The following is a 21757-nucleotide window of genomic DNA, read 5'->3' on the forward strand; positions in this document are numbered from 1 at the left end:
GTAATAACAATGTCAGATCACATCATAACAGATTGTAAATACAATATGAGAAATAATGCAAGATAAACGGTCACCGTAACATATTTTATATAAACAGAGTTATAATAAAATGTAATCATAGATATTTCAAAATGTCATGAGGAGGTTTGACTTCATCTTTTTGAGAAAGGCTTCCACTTATTTTAACATGATTCCCACTTCAATGATTGATTGATTGATTGATTGATTTTCAGTCACCAACAAAAATAACAACATGACTGTGTACAAACTACTATACGATCTTCCTGGTATCCGATTTTAGAAGAAATGGCAATTATATTAGATAAGGAAATCTAAACAAACATCATCTTCCTGATTTAGCTTCTAAAAAAATCATAAGATAATACTAACAGGAAGTTTATTGCAGTTAAGCCTTCAATATAGTCAGAATAAAGGCTAAATCGGCTTCATCGTAATCAATATCGCACTATATACTGGTATATGACATCCCTACGCCGATTCTGAGCCGATTTAGCTTTCCATCCTCCAAGTAAGCTTGGAATCTATTGACAATTTAATTCCATTACTAATTATTATGGCTATTCAGATCTTCGATCATTAAGATGTTAAAAGTTTGAATGTTCGCATAAAATTCTATCGGCTTTTGCAAATTCTTCCAATATCGGATCATAATATAATCAGACGCAGAGTCGTAGATTGTGCGATGGGTGTAAGGCCGTTTACTGATGTGTAAACAATTATTGTCACAGAATAATGAAAAGCTATGATCGACCCGTACTATAGTGGATCTTCCATTTTTGCACATTTTAAGGGTACATTGTTCAACAACTGATTCAGGATCATAAGATGATATAGGATTACAGATTTACAGTCATTATCAAGCCTAGGCATAAAACTAGAGGGAACTAGTGGCACACGGGAAGCCGAGTATATACGGCATGCAGAGGTGTGATATGACTGATCATATTAATCTCAATTTGCATTATAGTTATAACCGTCTAGATCTACTATTCGAGTATAATTTCTAAGATACTTTAACTGAGATGATGGTTAAAAATCACTCTTCACAGAACTTACCTTCAGACCTGAGAGACACTTTCTACTCGATTCCGAAATGTCAAATATACTTTGCAAACTTTTCCCGCCAAGCTGTAGGCCTACGGAACTTTTAACTTGCACACGTCCCGAGACAAAATTTCAATAATTATGAGGTATCTTTAAATGCCATGTACATAATCATGCATCCAGGGTATTTAAATGTCCGCTGAAATTCCCCAGTCAGTTGTTTTGATCAAAAAATTGTGGGTGCATGTCGAAACTTGCAGAAGTATTTCTTTTTTATTTATAGATCTTTTTTTCGTGACGCATATTAATGTGGGCGGGGTTTTGTTTCACCGCAGAATTTTGTCTTACTCGATCTTGTCCATTTTGCAATGCACTCATGTATTTTGAGTCCATGTAAATTTCGATGTACACTCAGCAGTATAGTCTTCAAAATGTGATTAGCTCAGGAAGTAATAAATTAACTATGTAAAGTATTAAATGTCTCCATATGATACTGTTTATTATCAAAGTTGGATTTGGGGAATAAATATGGTAACAATAGGGGTATGACGTCACTTTATATGTCCCTGTTGTGACTCGTACTCATCATATATAATCAGCTGGCAAATCGCGCTACAGCGCATGCTCAGAATTATGACATCAACAACAATGGCGGCGAACAGAGAAGAAATCCTGGCGAATTTTCAGGTACAAAACTACTTGATTTTATGTCCTCATCAACATTATTTCATGATTTCAACAAGTTGATGCTATTCTGTATTATGTTCATATGTAAGAAAAAAGTCTTGAATCCAATTATGGGTTAGTTAAGTGTAATTTTTCTCAAGTTTAGTGAACATGACCAGAATTATTTGCTAATCATGCATTCCGGTTATCGTGCATGCCTATAGCTATGCTGTGTATAGTGTATCGGTCGTCGCTGTCGCGCGGTGGTGTTTGTGACTGGCAGAAATAAGCGAACTCTCTCGGCCTCGCCCTGTGCTAGGGCTCCGCTTGGTGAAAGGAAACATTTCGAATTATGATTGGAGTAGCCTTTAGGGCTAGGTGATAATATGAAATATGAATGATATTGATATCACCTAGCTTTAATTGGCACCCATATCCCTGCATAGAGAGGGAGGTAAACAAAACCTAAAAATTTTGCCCCTTCCCATTTCCCATCGAACATTGCACACAGGCTCTTCGTTCTTCTCATCTGCTCATACAAAGCACCTTGAAATCATTCAAGAATTTGATAAAAATGTGCGATTCTGATACAGGGGTGAGGGATTTGCTTACTTGTTTAGGGTCTATAAGATAATGAGCTGAAGTGCGATTTACAAAAACGCTGAACGAGAGCTCGTGACATTCGTTCCGCCTGAAATGAAAATAGTCTACACCCGGTGTAGTCTACAAAAAAAAAAGTTTTTGCGTTTGTGTGCGTGTTGCCAATTTGAAACTTACATTGCTGTAAAAGCAATTAGTTATGTATACTAAAAAAAAGTAAGGTGAGCTGGAGGAAGGCACATACGAAATGCGCTGAACTTAGCAAACTCCCTGTGCACGCCTTTTTACACTTATCGCTATTATCGTAAGGTAAGTAGATCTATCAAATTTTACTTGCCAAGGCTAGATTGTAGTGCCCTGTTGCTTGACTGTAAAACTGTTCATAACTTTCTTTTCTTGTTAGACTGCTTTCAAACATTGCCATTCTGTTTTTCTGTTCATATTATGAATTGAAATTCTTTCTTATCTGCTTTGAACTAATGATGGGATGCCTAAGGTTTAGCACATTTAAACAAAAATTGGAATGGGATATTCATTCCATGAACCATGATTAGTCATTTTTAATTAGACTATTAGTATTAGAGAGGAGAGGACCATGGATTAGACTCTCCCACATTGAGAGAGTGCCTCCAATGTCAAATTTACAAACAAAGACATAAGAAACGACACCAACAAATATTTGCCTTTCAGAGGTCAGGAGCTCATTGCTTTTGAGTGCAATCTGGGACCTGTTTCATAAAGCATTTTTTTCAATGACAAAAAATCAGTGACAAATCTGCGAATAACCAATCAGAAGCAAGAATTTCAGTAGCTTTTAACAAAAATTGACATTTGTCACTGATGACAAGTTATGTGAAATGGGGCCCTGGATGCAATCCTATTTTGAAGCTTTCTCAAACAAATTTTATAATGAACATTTTATACATCATTTTTGGTTGAGAATTGATATTAACTTGTATGATCAAAATTCAAACCTGTCACCACAGCATGTTTAGACCCCTTATGGACCACCCTGCTTTTAGTAGTTATAAGTTTCACTTTCAAAAAGTAGTGTCAGATCTTCAAACTTTTATCGATCTGAATTTTTTTAAAATTTAAAGTTAACCTACCCATGCGAGAATGGGGGTCATGTCCGAGGTTGAATTGCCCTTCAGTGGCAAAGTCCTCTATAAAGAATACAAGTACACAGATGCCACACTACTAATCAGCTCAGTTCCATTATCCACCGTAAACATCCTCTCCATCATCCCTCTCTTGTTCCTACAGGCCTGCACGGGTATCGAGAACTTTGAGGAGTGCCTTGCCCACCTGGAGCAGAACAACTGGAATCTTACGGGGGCTATCAACTCGGTGTTCGGCGCACAGGGAGAGAGCAGCAGTGGCGGCGGCAGCGGTGGTGGTGGGGGCGGAGGCTTAGGCGGCGGGCAGGATGAGAGCGGTATCCGGGGACGATCTGCTTTCCGGGAGATCCCCATGGAGATCCCCGTGGAGGCGCAAGAGTAGGTGTTCTTCTTAACCCTTTTCATACGGAAACCTGGTGGTCCCTGTGTCAAGCCTATGGGACCTATACAATGCAGTTGTCGACGGGTTAATAATGCTGATTCAAGATCTAAGAATTATTGCAACATATCTTCACAGAGCTCTGGGTGGCAGAATTGTGATGGTTTAATTAAAAAAACTTTTTTTAAAGAAAACATGCACAAATAACAGTACATACAAATGTCAGTTAAAATGAACTTGAACAGTCGAGACTTAAAGTCGAAAGACAAATTAGAAATGCAACTTGAACCTGCAATTCTAAATGTGCATCAGTAATTTAATTTAGTTAAATAATATTGCTGATGTATTTTGGAGGTTCTAGACAAAAGAAAATGATAATTTGTTTTTATGCACTATATTTGATCATTATTAATAGTATCCCTGCTTGTTTCATTCAATAAAGGCCCTTGGTACGAGATGTTGATGCCACGGTACAGCCCACCTTCTCTGACACCCCTGGCCCCTCCTTTTCCTCTTTCATCTCATCTCCAGTTCCCCTTTCCTCCTCCTCCTCGTCCTCCGTTCGAAGACCTCGCTTCATCCACTTTAGCATCAAGCACAGGGGCAAGGTCATCACACTCTCGGTCACAGACGAACACCAAGTTGGTAAGACTATATTTATTCTTGCTATTTTTGAAAATGCTTTTAAGGTAATACAAAGTTTTGGTATGGGGTCATGAATTTGGTTCAAATGAACATATTGGAAGCATATGCGATTTTACAATATTCAATGATCCTTGTTACGGTTGAAATTGAGTTTAAAGTCATGAAATTGTATAAAATAAACTTTTTATGTTGTATAGTTCCCTCTCTAGACTAATATTACTTTGCTTTAAAACAATTTTTCTTGACTATAGTTGACCGATTTGCCATTCCTGTTTGGAAATTACATATCAGAACTGCATATTCTGAGATTTTCATGGTCGCAGCTACCATGAAATGGCCTCAGGTGCTATTTGAAATATTTGAAATTTACCAGGAGCACAGGTAAATTTTCTTGGTCCAGTAATTTCATTTTCATTAAGTAAATGTCCCACCGGTGTTCATTTGTATTCATTTCCTTTCCTTCTTATTTTCATGTTCTCCAACAGATCACTTAAAAGACCTACTTTCTAAGCAGCTGAATATACCAAAGACTGCCCTGTATCTCTCGGGTTGGGATACAAGAGCGCCTGTACCTAGTGATGAGGTAAGATCTACGCAAACTTGCTTCACCATTTTTTCCAGTAGGCCATTTTCGTAATGCAACCATATATAATTCACTATCTTTGGGAATTGCCTCGATACAAATTATTTCATTCACCTGTTTTTACAAATAATCGTATTTTGATAGTCAGAATGTGAATTGCATTTTTCCAAAATTTGTCCCACTCCAACCAGGTGCATCAAATGGGTACCAGGCAAATACGGTGTAATACTCATTAGACTAGAGGGGCTTTAGGAAGAACAGTATTGATACTAATGAGGTTGCCCTGTGTAAATAAAATTATTAAGCCGTTGATGACGGAATAGTTTGATTACCAGAGGCTTTAATACAGGACCCACCCGCTTCCAGGACCCAATAGGTTAAGATTAATGTAGAGGTTACATGTTGACATTTAGGGATCTTTAAAAGGTCAAAGTTCACATTAATTCATATGTTTCTGTCATTTCATTTTTTGTTTGCCGCAGACAACTCTCTCCACTCTCAATCTAGCTGCTGAAGTAACTCTGACCCTAAGCACACCTACTATGGAAGGAGAAGCGCACCAGCCTTGCCCCTCCAATGGAGAAGAGTATATATTAATTTTTTCTTCTTAGGGTTGTAGGTTCTTTGCATGACGGGGATGTGCACATGTGGGGCAAGGGTATAGAGAAGATAAATATTGACCATTGGAAATGCAGATTTCATATGAATTTGAACAAATAATAATAGGCATTTCTATAGTGCCGTCTATCTAGAACTTCTATTCCGAGGCCCACTAATTATTACCATGGCTTTAGCCTAGCTGCCATTACAGTGCTCCAGCATTTCAAGGAATTAATTCCTGCTACTTGGCAGTAGAATTGACTACCGGTACCAGAATTAGAAAAGGGAGAGTACGATAGCTGTATTAGCAGTTGAAAAATGAGATTGAAGTATGATTATCATATGATGGTATGATAAGTATGATAGCTATTGGCAGTCATCACAGATTTAGAGTGTGCCGGTCTCATAACATAATAGCAAGCACTTAGACGACTCAAAATTCTTGCCTGTGGCTGGTCTTTGCAGACGAATAGCTAATGCATGACTCTTTACATATTACATGAGTAATGTTCACCAAACGGACTACAGGGAAGGAATGTTTTTCCATGCGCCCTTTAACGTCAACCCCTGCTTAAAGATAGATGGCCTTTGTAGAGAGGTGGCCACTATGGCAGGTTAACAATCTAGTCTCGTACTATCCCTTATGATTTCATTTCATGTCCAGACTGTCGCGGAATACAGAGCTCGTTATCACGGACACCGATGAGGACACGACTTATAATCTCAGATACGAGGGCTGCAAGACCATAGTGGACGTCAAGCAGGGCATCTTTGCGCTGACCAACGTCCAGCCTAGACGGCAGGAGTGGACGGGGTGGCCAAATGACACAGACACGGTAAGCGTTCTGCGTAACGTGGAATACGATAGCCAATAGCTCCCAGCTAGAGCTTTGAAGAATTACTTTTTGTTAGTGCTTCAGTCTTTTATAGTTTTGTGTCAGCTTGGATGTACATCACAGAAATGACAATACTCCCAGATTTGTCCGGGTAAATCCATAATTTTTTTCAACAATAAAAACACCTTGGGATTCAGAAACCTCACTGATTCCTTATAAATCATGCCCAAATTTATTGTTACAATATTCAAATATCATTACAAATTTATGCACAAAAAGGGATGTCAGATTGGCTAAAAACCAGGAGCTTCAAGAGGGCTCTGCCTTCTGGACCCCACCCGCAATGGCTCACTCTCTTCGCTCACTCAGTTTTGAACGCTCGCTTCACACAAATCTCTTTGATTACAAAAACCAAATGTTGGTAGCTTTGACATCAATTCAATGTGGCTTATACTGTTTTCACACTGGCAATATTTTGCTTAACCCCGTACTATAGGTGGGGTTAACAGAGCTGCCAACTAGTACGGATTTTCCGTAATTGGTACGGAAATCAACGGCAATTACGGAAGCACGGAAACCCCTTCAAAAATTACGGATTCCCCGATTTCTGGACATGCCTATGTATTAACACATGCATTATGCATATGCGAGTGTTTTAGCGGTAATGATCGCGATACTTCCCGAGCCTCGGCCCGGTGGTTAACTTTTGAGCGCACGGAAATATCATCCGCGCCTCAGCCACGACCACTGCACACACATGTAGCTACCATCGAAAGATATGCACACCGCCCTGCCTATATGGGCTGCGTGTGCTAGCTTTCAGCATGCAATATATATCGGGGAGACGGCAAACTCGTCCCAAGTCCATTTAGCCACCTTGCAAACCAACCCGTACGGTACCATGTCCATGTGTAGTTTATAGCAGGTCTACAATTTTTTTCCCCTTAGTGATGGGTTCTCATTGTTATGATAATAAAAGTACGACTCGACTAATGATGAAGATGATGATGATGATGATGATGATGATGATGATGATGATGATAATTGTCATAAGGAAAATGAATGTACTTCCTTGATTAAACTTGAATTTATATTCAACAATTATTGTCATTGTGTTTTATTTCACATTATTTGTTGGATCATGTTTATTCATTTCATTTTATTCATATACCCCTTTTCATTGTTGATAACAAAATATGATACACGAATAAATTTTGAATGAGCTGACACACAAAGTTTTGACCGATACGAAAGCGCATGCATGGTGGATGTGCTGAAACAAGTGGCACAATATTTATCTGGGCGAAATATGCATTGGCCGAGTGTTACACTACCGCATGTGCAGCAGGTCGGCCGTGGTCGCGTCAAACTTCGAGTAACCGACGGAGAAAAATGACTTCAACTTCATCGAAGAAGCGTTCTAAAAAACTGCAAACCTTCTCAGGTGATTACACCAAGAAATGGTCATGCATTGTTCCGTCGAAAAGGAATACAAACAGTGCCTGTTGTACACATTGCTCATCCGATTTTGGAATTGGTCATGGCGGTTCGAACGATATCCAGGTACATCTGAAGTCGGTGAAGCACCGGACTGCAGCGGCGGAGGCAAGTTCCAATTCCCGCAGTCATGACATCGCCCAGTTTTTCGTCGCAAAGGACAATTCTGTCACGAATGCCGAAGTGAAGTTTACTCAATTTTTGATAGAGCACAACATCGCGTTTTCAGCAGCAGACCACCTTTCACAACTTGTCAAAAATGCCTTCCCTGACAGTAAAATTGCAAGTAAATACGCGTGCCGTCGCTCCAAGGCTACAGCAATCGCAAGAACTTTGGGACAGGAAACTAAAGGTAAATAAATATTGAAAATTGCATTTTAGATTTAAAGGGAATCTACTGTCGTGGGAAAAGTGACAAAAGTTATTGTGAGCTTCCAGATTAATATCATGGCATGCTATTTAGGAAGAATATTATAATAAAAAGGCCCACTGTCAATGATTGCTCTTAAATTGTTCTCATACATGATGATGTACATGTAGTCGTAATAATAATATGACAATAAACAGCTGAAATGTGCGGGCCGCACAGTTGAATGTAGTCCCATACATGCATTTCTGTGTGCAGTGCATGTGACTCTCATCATAATTGAGTTAATTTCTTATTATTTTGGTCATTCCAAAACCTTATAGCATACAACAATTCTTAGTTGAAGTGTAATCAACCTTTCCCAATCACTCAGAGAGTTTCTTCCACAATTAAATTTCACGACCACGACAGTAATTTCCCTTTAAATTGAACATGTGAAGTACATAATGGGAATGAAAGCCAGGATTTTGTTCGGAGATTCCACTTCATGGAAGATGATATTGACACACTTGAACTGGAATATGCCTCCTACCAGAGTGATCCTTCCGTGGACAAGATTGATGCTTCAAAAGCAGACTTGGCATGGGTGGCAGTATCTCAGCTCAAAGATCCCACCAGTGGGCAGTTTCGCTATGCTCATCTAGTGCAAGTCATGATGCTGATTCTTTCGATATCACACAGTAATGCTTCGGATGAGAGGCTGTTCAGCTTGGTGAGGAAGAACAAGACCGAGTTTAGGGCCAGTTTGAGTACTGCAACATTGAGTGATGTTCTCACTCAGAAGGCAACATGCCAGTCCAAAGGACAAAACTGTCATGACATGAAATTCAGCGATCAACTGCTAACCAAATGTAAGGGAGCTGCAATGGCTTTCTGAAAACAGTGATAAACTATTATAACCAAATGTAAGGGAGCTGCAATGTGTTTCTGCAAACAAGCAAGCTACAGTGTGACTGGACATTTATGATTTGCACATATTATTACATGCAATTCAGTGATAAACTCTTAACCAAATGTAAGGGAGCTGCAATGTGTTTCTGCAAACAGTGAGAAAGCAAGCAAGCAAGCTACAGTGTGACTGGACATTTATGATTTGCACATATTATGACATGCAATTCAGTGATAAACTCTTGACCAAATGTAAGGGAGCTGCATTGTGTTTCTGCAAACAGTGAGAAAGCAAGCAAGCAAGCATACAGTGTGACTGGACAGTTATGTTACTTAGGTAAGAGTTGTTCCATTATGTTTGTAGAGCCTCTATGTTAATTGTAAAAACCTGAATTGAATATACACACGTAAGTGAAACAGGGTAATGATACATCAATCCTCTAATAACCATTGTTTTTTTTATAGCACTTAAAATGATGTTATAAACAGAATGTTCTTGTTTTTACTTCAAGTCCTGTCATTCAGAGTGATGCTATTACCATGGTACTAGTAGTTTGTGTTGTGGTGTTGTGTGCAGCTCTACAATGTACGTGCAAATGCAGTCTTCTTGATGTTGAAAGCGCCGCGCTTGAAATTACTGATTTCCATCCAAAATTACTGATTTTTAGCTTTCAGATTACTGATTTTGGTTTCAGAGGTTGGCAGCTCTGGGTTAAGGGGGGGTCTTAGCCCCACCTATAGTACGGTGTTAAGCCTATTCCACTTTCTGTTCAGACTGGTTTTTACCAAAGTGGGCTTAAGTTGGCTAACCCCACCTATAGTACGGGGTTAACTAACCCTGCAAAATAGCAGGGCTAACTCCGCAATTGTGGTGCTAACTCCTGCAAATGAATGAGAACAGAAACGAAAAATAGTCTGGTACTACGCAATGGAGCATATCGCAGCTGGCCAGATGCGAAGTATGTCCAATAATAACATTCAAGATATCCGGGGTTAACGAAATGCAGTGAGAACAGTGGGAATTTTCTTATTCCGGAATAGGCGCTAGTACGGGACTAAAAACAGCGTGTGTGAAAAGCCAAAAAAAATAGTCCGGGGTTAAGGATAGTATGGGGCTAAGCAAAGTACGGGGTTAAGCAAAACCAGTGTGAAAAGAGTACTAGAAGTCCAAGATTTGGCCCATGGTATTTTAGAAATGTGAAGATTTAAACAAACATCTTTTTTTTAGTAAAAATGTGTTAGTTCTTTCGATTTTTATGTGGCATTGATGCTCGACAAAACCTCCAAGCTTTGTTTTACTCATCGGTCCACGAAACTAATCTTTCAAATTCAGATCATATTTATATATTGACTATCAGAGCATGAAAGTTTGACAAGGTTCATTTGAATGTATGAAATTAACATCATTTATAAAGACAGGGAAATTGTAAAACTTTTGTAGCAATTATCATTTATGTAACAATATTTAAATTGAGCAGAGCACAAAATATTTTCGTATAAAATTAATGCACAATGTACATCAACTTTATATCTCTTGTTTTTCAGCTAACATTGGCAGCTTCAGGTATAGATTTCCCTCGACACAGACTTTCTTTCAAGAGAATACCAGTAGATCAACCTGTAACAATGTAACAATATTTAAATTGAGCAGAGCACAAAATATTTTCATATAAGATTAATGCATAATGTACATCAACTTTATATCTCTTGTTTTTCAGCTAACATTGGCAGCTTCAGGTATAGATTTCCCTCGACACAGACTTTCTTTCAAGAGAATACCAGTAGATCAACCTGTAACAATGTAACAATATTTAAATTGAGCAGAGCACAAAATATTTTCATATAAGATTAATGCATAATGTACATCAACTTTATATCTCTTGTTTTTCAGCTAACATTGGCAGCTTCAGGTATAGATTTCCCTCGACACAGACTTTCTTTCAAGAGAATACCAGTCGATCAACCTCAGAATAATAGGTCGCAGGTAAGCCCAGTATCCCATCTTAACCCGTTGACTACTGAATTATCTTATTCCTATAGGCTTAACACAGGGACCACTAGGTTCCAGTAAGCAAAGGGTTAAGAATTTGTCAATCTTCTCTAGTACTAACCATAATTGGATGTCATATCAAAACCATTTTCCTTGTCATTACTTAGATAGTTATTAAAGATAAACTTGAGTTCTAGTAAAAAAAGAAAATGAATTCTCACATAATCTAACGAAACTTACACTGAATGTTCAAGATTACAAATAAATGTCATGTGCCAAACAATTTTGGAAGAACATGTATACTGGCTGAGTAATGAGCATAGAAAGATAAGGAAATCAGGGTAGTACTAGCCCCGACACCATGTGTGTTGTCCCATATACATCTTTCTGTGTAAGTGATAGTTACTTTACCAAGACTCTGCCAAATTTATGATGATTTTGATGACTCCAGAACCTTGCATTACACACCATTACTTACATGCTATATGATCAACATTTCTGATCCATTCCACACCTTTTCTTTCACAATGCAATCGCATTACCAGAACTCAAGTTTATCTTTAAGATATCTTGAGAGGTTTTCTAGACAACTTTTTCTGAGAAAGGCTTGGAGGGAAACATATGCATTAGAAGTGATTAGGTTTAAGGTCTAACTTTAAATGTTTTTTTGAATACTTGTTAGTATAAGAACTAAAAGTTTCACTTTTAGTTCTGCTCCAATAACTCTCTTTATCCCAATTTGAGTCTGTTATCTTAGATTTGAAGATAAACACTTTTAAAAGGCCCCTTCTCTCTCCTTCTTTCTTCTGTCTGTCTGTCTCTTGCTCTTTTACCCCCTTCATCTCTCTCTCTCTCTCTCTCTCTCTGATCTTTGATCTACCCCCTTCTCTTCATCTCTTACTTCTTCTCTATCTTGTTCTCTGTCATATGACATCTACCTCTTCTCTCTGCCCCTTTATCCCTCTCTCTCCCTCTGTTCCCCCTCCCCTTTCTCTCTCTCTCTCTCTCTCTTTGCCCCCTTCCATCGCTCTCTCTCTCTCTCTCTCTCTCTCCATCTGTCATTGTCATCTACTTCTTCTTTCTCTCTCCAACTCTTCTATGAATCCGATGTAAACAAATCAATAATTCCATTTCTACCCTCACCATATAGGCAGCAGCCAGCGCCGGTGCCGGGAACGATAGCAGCGATAGCGACGAGTACGATGACGCTCAGGAAGTCATGGACCTCGATGATCACGCAATGTTTGGTACAGATAGCTCAGCTTATAGATTCGGGCCTCTAAGTGAGTAGCATTGTGGAGTTTTATATTTAAAGGGACCAGTTACCCCTTAAACCTATCGTTTAACAATGTTAAATTTGAGTAGCATGGCTCTGTGTGTGATCAGTGTCTGTGATATGGTGTAATATTGAAGCCCTGAAAAAATTGCACTTCAAAATGATCATGAAATGCCTCTAAAATGTAAAACTTTGAGTGACCAGTTTTACCATACTCATTTTCCCCAATAGACTAGTGTTATGAAAACCGTTAGGAAAACGCAAAAATTGATTTTGATTTCCAATCATAAATATCTTGATAATCAGACAGGCGATCGGCTTGTAAAACTGATGGGGTTCCTACTGAACCAAATGATTATGATTATTATTGCAGCATGAGCTAAATACAGGAAATTGTTTCAGAATCTGAGACAATTTTACCCAATCCCTTTAATGGGGGACCAGTTACCCCTCAACAGTATGTTTATCATTGGAAGATATATTTTTTCTAAACACTATATGAGACAAATGAAAGGTTAAGAATTTTTGTTTTTAATGTTTGGAAAAAGTGATTTGATTTCAAGCCCCATATTGAAGTTGACTGGGAGATCACTTCCATGCATTGTGTTTGTTACAGGTGCATTGACTTAGGCCATTGAAAGCAGATTGTATGCATATATATTTTGAGTGAGATGAATTGAGATTGAGATACTGGTATAAAAAATTGTTATTAGTCAAGATAAATTTGCAGCTCTAATGTAAATATGAATTGAATTGTTGAGATTTCCTTTCAACCTGTGAATAAGTTTCTTTTTCTCTCTCTCTCTCTCTTGCAGTACCCGATAACCTAGACAACGTGACAGAATCATTAATACATTTCTCACAAGAATTTTCGAGTCGCTATGGCGACTTACATCCCGCTTTTTATTTGGGGCCGTTAGATAATGCAATTGAAGAAGCCTTCAATGTACCAGCAAAAGATGTGAGTATTCATCTCATAGTTTCATTGCTTTATACGAAACAAACTATGATTTTACAAACTTTTTTTTTGTACCGTATTTGCCGGTGATAAGGCCGCACCCCCGATTTTGACATTTAAAAAAAAAAAAAAAAAAAAACTTTTTGTCGAAGTCGGGATTTGATCTCTTGCGTCCAAATGTTGATTTGACTAAAATCACTGCCTTAGACCGCTCGGCCATCCCGCACTGATGCTAGCTTATGTAATTTCTCGCCTGCGTAGCAAAAAGCGAGACATAGGCGCCGCTTTTCCCGCGGCGACAGCGGCGACGGCAGCGTCAACATCAAAAACTTAAGTTTTTGAATTTTTGATATAATTTTGAAAGTATAAGTTCTTAGTCAATGAAACTTTGACTATAGGGTAATCAAGTATCCCCAATCATGTGAGTAGAATTTCAGATGACAAAGTAAAGATCAAAGGTCATTCCAGGTCAAGAGACTTGGACTATGTAGTAGCATCATCATCGAAAACTTAACCTAAGGTTAAGTTTTTGAATTATTTGATATAATTTTGAAAGTATAATTTCTTAGTCAATGAAACTTGGACTATAGGGTTATCAAGTCTCCCCAATCATGTGAGTAGAATTTCAGGTCACTAAGTTAAGGTCAACAAACTTAGACTTTGTTGTGGCATCAACATCAAGATTTTCAAGATGCTTCTTCTTCGTTATTTTTCAACTGATTTTGATTCTGATTGTTTCATATGATAGGGCTAGGAGGGGGATTTAAAATTTCTACACAGAATCGTGAAATTCATTATCTATGCTAATTTACGCAAATTTATTCGAAATCACAAAAAAGGCTTCTTCTTCATTTCTCGACTGATTTTTATTTGGTTTGCTTTATATCGTAGAGCTAACTTTGGTACACTAAACTTCTACACAGAATTTTGAAATTGTTCTCCATTGATTAATTATGGTAATTTATGCAAATTTATTCCAAAAATAACAAAAATTGCTTCTTTTCCCTCATTTCTAGACCGATTTTGATTTGGTTTGCCTTATCTGGTAGAGCTAAATTTGGAACACTAAACTTCTACACAGAATTGTGAGATTTTGCTCCATTGATTATTTATGGTACTTTATGCAAATGAAATGAAACTAGAATTTAATTTAAGGTGGTCTGTCTTCATGTCTGATGGTAGATGATAATATTTACTATATTGAGAAAGGTAGAAGTTATATAGACATGTAAACAATGATGATGATGATGATGATGATCTTGATAGTAATGGTGATGATGATGATGATGATGATGATTATAATGATAATGTTAATGATGATGATGATGATGATGATCTTGATAGTAATGGTGATTACGATGATAATGATAATGTTGATGATAATGATGATGATGATGTTGATGATGATGATGATCATCATCAGACCATGATGATGATCATCATGATGATATTGATGATGATCATGATCATGCTGACATCTGATTGAAAAAATGAGGGAGACATTTAGATAGCATATAGTCTCAGCTACAACATACTCAAAAATCAACTAAAACCAAACGGAAATAACGGCGATATTGCTCACAAAAGACAGGAATATAGAATCCAGATTTGAGAAGAAGTCATCTCCCATATATGAGAAAGAGAGAAATTGTATAGACATGTACATGTAACAATGATGATCATAATGATTATGATGATGATGATGATGATGATGATCTTGATACTAATGATGATAAGGATGATGACGATGATGATGATCATGATGATAATGATAATGTTAGATGATGATATTAATGGTAATGTTAATGATGATAACGATGATGATCATGATCATGTTGATGATGATCATGATCATGTTGATGATGATCATCATCAACAGACCATGATGACATCAGACTGAAAAAAATGAGAGAACATTTAGATAGTATATAGTCTCAGCTACAACATACTCAAAAATCAACAAAAATCAAGCTGAAATAACGGCGATATTGCTCTCAAAAGACATGAATGTAGAATCCAGATTTGAGAAAAAGTCATCTCTCATAAGGATTACACGCAAAAAGTAAAGGATCAATTGATAATAGGGTAATAATAAAGTAAATATGTTTGTTTATTACATTATTTGCGATTCTACGTGCTTTAATATTCAAAGGAGATGGTAGAGTGAAAGGTCAAAAAGAAAAAAAATTGAAAAAAAAAAATTGTTGGAGACGCCCGCACTCGAACCAGGGACCTCGAGGTCGGAAGTCAAGTGCGTTACCGATATACCAAAACATTTCCCATAGAGATGACACGTAAACGGAAAATGGAATTCGCAAATCCAACTTTGCAAGTGAAATATGAGCATGATCCCGGAATCTGATCCAAAAAAAAAGGGCACACTTATGATAGCATATTGTCTCAGCTACAACATACTCAAAGCTCAGCGTAAACGAAGATAAAACGACGGAGATATTGCTCGCGAAAGACAAGAATGTAGAATCCAGTTTTGAGAAAAAGTCATGTCCCTTAGAGAATACACGCAAAATGTGAAAAATTGACATGCCTCCTTTATTCACAAAAATACGCCATGATGCCATTGTCAAAATGAAATATCGTGATTACTGCATTTGTAGAGAATATTCTCAGCTAAAACATATCAAAAAAAAATCTGCTAACGTCATAATATACAAATTGAAATTTTGAGTTCGAAGGCCATTATGATGACGTCATGAGTTAATTGAGGGTCAAATTAGACATGAAATCATATCTCCGACTCGTAATCTATCTAAATATAAAAAAAATTGGGGTTATCTATCCATTCTGAAGAGTTAAAATGAATTTTGTATAGGCTTGTTTTTGCACATGTAATGTGGATAAGGATAGCACAGATCCGCGCGTGCTGTTAACTTTGACGAATGCCCATTGCGTTATCACTGGTCAGAAAAAGGTGAACAAGGTATCAAAATGCTTGGAAAAATGTGGTTGATATGATAGAGAAAATTTGGCGTTTCTATATCGTAAAATGTCAGTATGCGCAATTACGCGCGGAAACGCGCAAAAAATAAGTGCTCTCGCGCAAATTTTGAAAATGCTTACAATGGCCTGAAACGTGTGCAAAAAAAAACTAATTGGAGCATTTTAAAATTTTGATGCGCGCGTACGTGTGCGTTGAGGTGCACGCGCGGAATTTGTTGAATTTTTTAGTTGACCTTTGACCTGAAGTTGATGTATACTAAATATGGTTGATTTTTGATGACTCATTATTGAGATATGATAATGACCTGATTTTTACAAAATGGCGCCTGGATGACGACACGACCTAATGACCTTGAAAAAGTTGATTAGACTTGGAATCATAGGGCTTAATGACTGACAGAAATTTAAAGGAAATTGACCATGTCGATTTCTAGTAAACGTGTGCACAAAAAAGTGTACGAAAGAAATAAAATAAATAAAGAATAAAGAATAAAGAAAATTATAACAAAATCAATGGGTGATCTGTCATCGACAGACCACCTAATTATGTCCTTTCCAGGGCATTAAATTTTTATTTTTTGACCAGTTCAAAAGTGTACCACACAAAATTTACGATATTTGTTGTTGCGAGATGCGGATGAGCGCTACGTCATTGACGTTCTGGTTTATCATATTGAATAGCGTTATGCAGGCGACACCGCCGAGAGCGTTTCCCTTGTTTGTGATGTATACATTGCGCCTCTCTCACGTATCGGCACGGCCGGTATTAGATGGGCGCTGACATTTTGCGCACTAAATTTCACATTTCTGTGCGTGGATACGTTCTTTTTCTCTTCTCATCTCATGCATATTCATTCCCCCCTGAACAACTGTCGAATCGATAACCAGGATTTTTGATTGTACCTCTAGGTTCAGTTAATCAAGCTCGTTCCAAAACTATATTATTTGTCCATATTTGTTTTTGCCAAAATATTCTAAATGCGATCTGAAAATGACCTTATTTGTCACTTTACGACACTTAAAATTCAAGGATTTTTTTAAGTTGTCATGGCAATAAAATACAATTTTTTTTAATGATCTCATGTATATATTTTGATTGCTCATCATTTTCTCCTCAAATTGATCATTTGGTTTTACAAGTCTCGTTGGGCAGATTTTAAGCTACGAGTCCTCAAAGATAAGGTAATTTTTTCCAATTTCTCCTAATTTCACACCTTTCACCCGAAATCGTAGTACATTATTGAATATGGAGCAAGATACGAGAATTGATAGTTATCATACAATTTATAATGATATTTCTGATGATTTAATTACCTAGTTTTGCAGATTTATAACGTGAAACAAATACTAAACTGAGTTTGAAAATACAACAAAAGCAGCTGATTTATATATTTAGCGTGTACGCGAACACGTGTAGCCCGCTTCGGTCAGTGTAGTGTAACGCCACCCTACCGTTGTGTGAACAATCCCACATGCAGATAAATGAGTCTTGCGCACATTTGGAACCATAAACACAAGTTTAAAAAAATATTAAAAACCGCTCGAATTGAATTTTATCATGACATTTTTAGATTATGTTTCTTTAGAATGTTGTTTTTAGATATGCACATGTCACAAGATTTTTTTTCTATTAGATTAAAAGAAAATCAAATATTTCTTGAGCATGGTCAGGGGAAATTTTTTATCGCCTGATGTCGATGAGTGATGTGTGTTATGTTATTAACTGAAGCTGAGCCAGGTGTAGACCGAAAGCTTCAGTCTCTATAATCGTCGGTTGTTCCACTGAGACTACGTCTGGCTCCACTAGACCTATATTGCTATAACCGGAGGTCTAGTGGAGCCAGACGTAGTCTCAGTGGAACAACCGACGATTATAGAGACTGAAGCTTTCGGTCTACACCTGGCTCAGCTTCAGTTAATAACATAACACACATCACTCATCAGGCGATAAAAAATTTCCCCTGACCATGCCCAAGAAATATTTGATTTTCTTTTAATCTAATAGAAAAAAAATCTTGTGACATGTGCATATCTAAAAACAACATTCTAAAGAAACATAATCTAAAAATGTCATGATAAAATTCAATTCGAGCGATTTTTAATATTTTTTTTAACTTGTGTTTATGCTTCCAAATGTGCGCAAGACACATTTATCTGCATGTGGGATTGTTCACACAACGGTAGGGTGGCGTTACACTACCCTGACCGAAGCGGGCTACACGTGTTGGCGTACACGCTAAATATATAAATCAGCTGCTTTTGTTGTATTTTCAAACTCAGTTTAGTATTTGTTTCACGTTATAAATCTGCAAAACTAGGTAATTAAATCATCAGAAATATCATAATAAATTGTATGATAACTATCAATTCTCGTATCTTGCTCCATATTCAATAATGTACTACGATTTCGGGTGAAAGGTGTGAAATTAGGAGAAATTGGAAAAAATTACCTTATCTTTGAGGACTCGTAGCTTAAAATCTGCCCAACGAGACTTGTAAAATCAAATGATCAATTTGAGGAGAAAATGATGAGCAATCAAAATATATACATGAGATCATTAAAAAAATTGTATTTTATTGCCATGACAACTTAAAAAAAACCTTGAATTTTAAGTGTCGTAAAGTGACAAATAAGGTCATTTTCAGATCGCATTTAGAATATTTTGGCAAAAACAAATATGGACAAATAATATAGTTTTGGAACGAGCTTGATTAACTGAACCTAGAGGTACAATCAAAAATCCTGGTTATCGATTCGACAGTTGTTCAGGGGGGAATGAATATGCATGAGATGAGAAGAGAAAAAGAACGTATCCACGCACAGAAATGTGAAATTTAGTGCGCAAAATGTCAGCGCCCTGGTAATGTCGAGACGCGCGTGCATACGGCGAGCCGTCTTGTGTATTGAAATGGATTCAAAATAGCGACTTCGCGTGCTGGATGCTTCGCAGCAGCTCCGTTAAACTGGCCCTTCTTTTACTTTTGCAATGCATTGGCACGAACTTAGATCAAGATCTATCGGCAGATGTTGTTTTTGGAAGTTTATTTTCATCTTCCTGTCAACAATGCAAGATAAAATTGTCGGTAAGATGTGTGGAAATGTATAGTTATTGTACCGTTCGTAGATCTAGTCCCATATGTGCAAATTCGTGCTGGTTTTGACTTGCTTTTTAAAAAAAATTTTACTCTTTCGCCGCACCCCGACTTTTTGATATTTTCTCTTCCAAAAATACTGCGGCCTTTACGCCGGCAAATACAGTAATCTACCAACCTATGGTACAAACCTAATATTTTACACTTGCTTTTAAAAGGGAAACTCAGCTCTGTCTTCAGTTGTTTGGAGAGGAATAAGGAAAATGTTAATTTGCTGAAAGTATATAGACCTATGATATAATGTATTCAGCGCTCAAAAAATACACGGGGGCCCCCGTGAGCTACATAATCGCCCCTGTCAGTTTGCTCACGGGGGCGATTGAAAAATTAAAAATCGCCCCCGTGGAATTATAAAATAAAGATTATCTTTTCTGTTATAACTTTAACACAATATTGAGTTTCAATTTTCAAACCTTAGACCAATGAAATGGAACTTAGATTAGCGTGCAAGATTTCTCGTTCTATGAGTATTACCGATTCAGCTCGCAGTGCAGTGCCGCCGTCAGCAGTGGTTATAGGCCTACTGCGCCGTTAGTAACGGTACGTGTTCACGCTGCCGCCCCACATCTGCTGGAGGCGATCACGCAAGGGCAGAAACATGGTCATGGAGAAGTTTTTCGTCGTGAAAAGCGTAAACCCGCTGAAATCTGGTGATTTCAAATGACCAGCAAATAGTGAACCTCGATCAGTAAATCAAAATTAGGGACTTTTAGATTTGCACGACGAGAATGTGGACTGCAAAGTGTGACCTCCTATTAAGGCACTGCCAGTGCTTAAAAGGACGTCACATGATTGTGACTGCCAGTGCCTTAAAAGGACGTAACACGGGGGGGGGGGGGGCGGGGGGTTGGGGGGTTGGGGGGTTTAACATTTTTGAGCCGACTCAGGCGGCCGGTGAATATTAAAGCGGGAGGATGCTGGAGAGGAGGACCACTAATTTTTTTTTTTTTTTTTTTTTAACTCTCACTTTCACCTATCCCAGATAACCCTAAGTTTTGTGTTGCTGCTTTATATGTAGATGATAGTGCTGTAACATCACGGATATCTCCAATTCCGTTTAACCGCCTGTCAAAACCGGACGGTTTTCGGTTAAACGATTTATTAAAAAAAAAAAAAAAAAAAAAATTTTTTTTTTTTTTTTTTTTGGCCTTGTGAAAAAGCAGGAAGGTGATTTAACTGAAGGCGCCGATATGTGCTTGTGAACTAGTCCCAAATAATAGTAACAATGTCGTTTTAGAATAATGTGTAATGTGTAAGTAAATTAAAAACAGTAGAGGACCTAGGATAGAACCTTGTGGTACACCATGTGTTAAACTTGGATGAATATATATTGAGATCTATTACAAAGATTACTTTCAAACCAAGATGACAGATAAATTGGAGTGTTGTTCTAGTTTCCAAGTGGTAAGTCATCACACCAATTACTGAGCTGGGAGACATTGCCAGGCATAGTGCCAGGTGGAGGGGCTTAAATCGAAACTTTAAAAAAAAATTAAAAAAACACAAAAAAAACGGGAAAACGAAACCGTCCAATTGAAAACGGAATCCGCCATGGGCGGGCGGTCGGATACCGGACGGTTAAACGTTTGACTACAGCACTAGTAGATGATAATGAAAGATTACAATAAATATAGATAGAGAGAGAGAGAGAGAGAGAACCACCATCATTATGCAATGGTTCAGGGTTTGTGTAATGTACGTTTGAAACCATTTCTTAGCGTCTCAACCCTAAAAAAATAGCGAAACTATTTTTGAGGAAAGGCATTATACTGAACTGAATAAAGAATAATAACTTTATATTGGCTCATACTAATACTGATACGGGCTAAATACAATGTGGTATCGGCACAGTAAGATCGGGTATTTGTATAGAGGTATTCCAAAATGACATTCTGATAATCAACATTTTGTTCTGTTATCATAACATATACGCATAATACAACTGATCTTTGTGATTTCTTAACGTGACATAGCTTCTTCTCCCCCTGCAAACAAAAAAGAAAACAAGGTTATTTAATAAAAGGATCATGGGACAAAATGATCATTGTGATTCAAATTGATGCAAGGATTTTTTTTTTAATATTAAGCAATGCTTTTCACCAGAATCTTCTTTGTAAAAATGACTTTTAAAAATCTCAGCCATGCAATTCTGCCACTGTGTTGTAAGATCACTTT

The 21757-nt window shown here is 37.5% G+C and overlaps 1 protein-coding gene across 1 annotated transcript in view; it reads left to right on the plus strand.

Annotated features, from left to right (window-relative positions):
- Positions 1–1642: 1642 nt before the first annotated feature.
- The window catches only part of LOC580948 (FAS-associated factor 1), a 31767-nt gene continuing 11652 nt past the window's right edge, over positions 1643–21757 (plus strand). Inside the window, exons 1-10 of the mRNA XM_030995814.1 lie at positions 1643–1752; positions 3598–3830; positions 4274–4476; positions 4962–5059; positions 5542–5645; positions 6324–6495; positions 10793–10875; positions 11108–11231; positions 12388–12520; positions 13329–13474. Coding sequence (XP_030851674.1) covers positions 1687–1752; positions 3598–3830; positions 4274–4476; positions 4962–5059; positions 5542–5645; positions 6324–6495; positions 10793–10875; positions 11108–11231; positions 12388–12520; positions 13329–13474 — 1362 coding nt within the window. The 5' untranslated portion in view covers positions 1643–1686. The remainder of the gene's footprint in view (positions 1753–3597; positions 3831–4273; positions 4477–4961; positions 5060–5541; positions 5646–6323; positions 6496–10792; positions 10876–11107; positions 11232–12387; positions 12521–13328; positions 13475–21757) is intronic.

Source organism: Strongylocentrotus purpuratus, unplaced genomic scaffold (genome assembly GCF_000002235.5).
Source record: "Strongylocentrotus purpuratus isolate Spur 01 unplaced genomic scaffold, Spur_5.0 spur5_scaffold_3, whole genome shotgun sequence".
NCBI classification, from domain to species: Eukaryota; Metazoa; Echinodermata; class Echinoidea; order Camarodonta; family Strongylocentrotidae; genus Strongylocentrotus; species Strongylocentrotus purpuratus.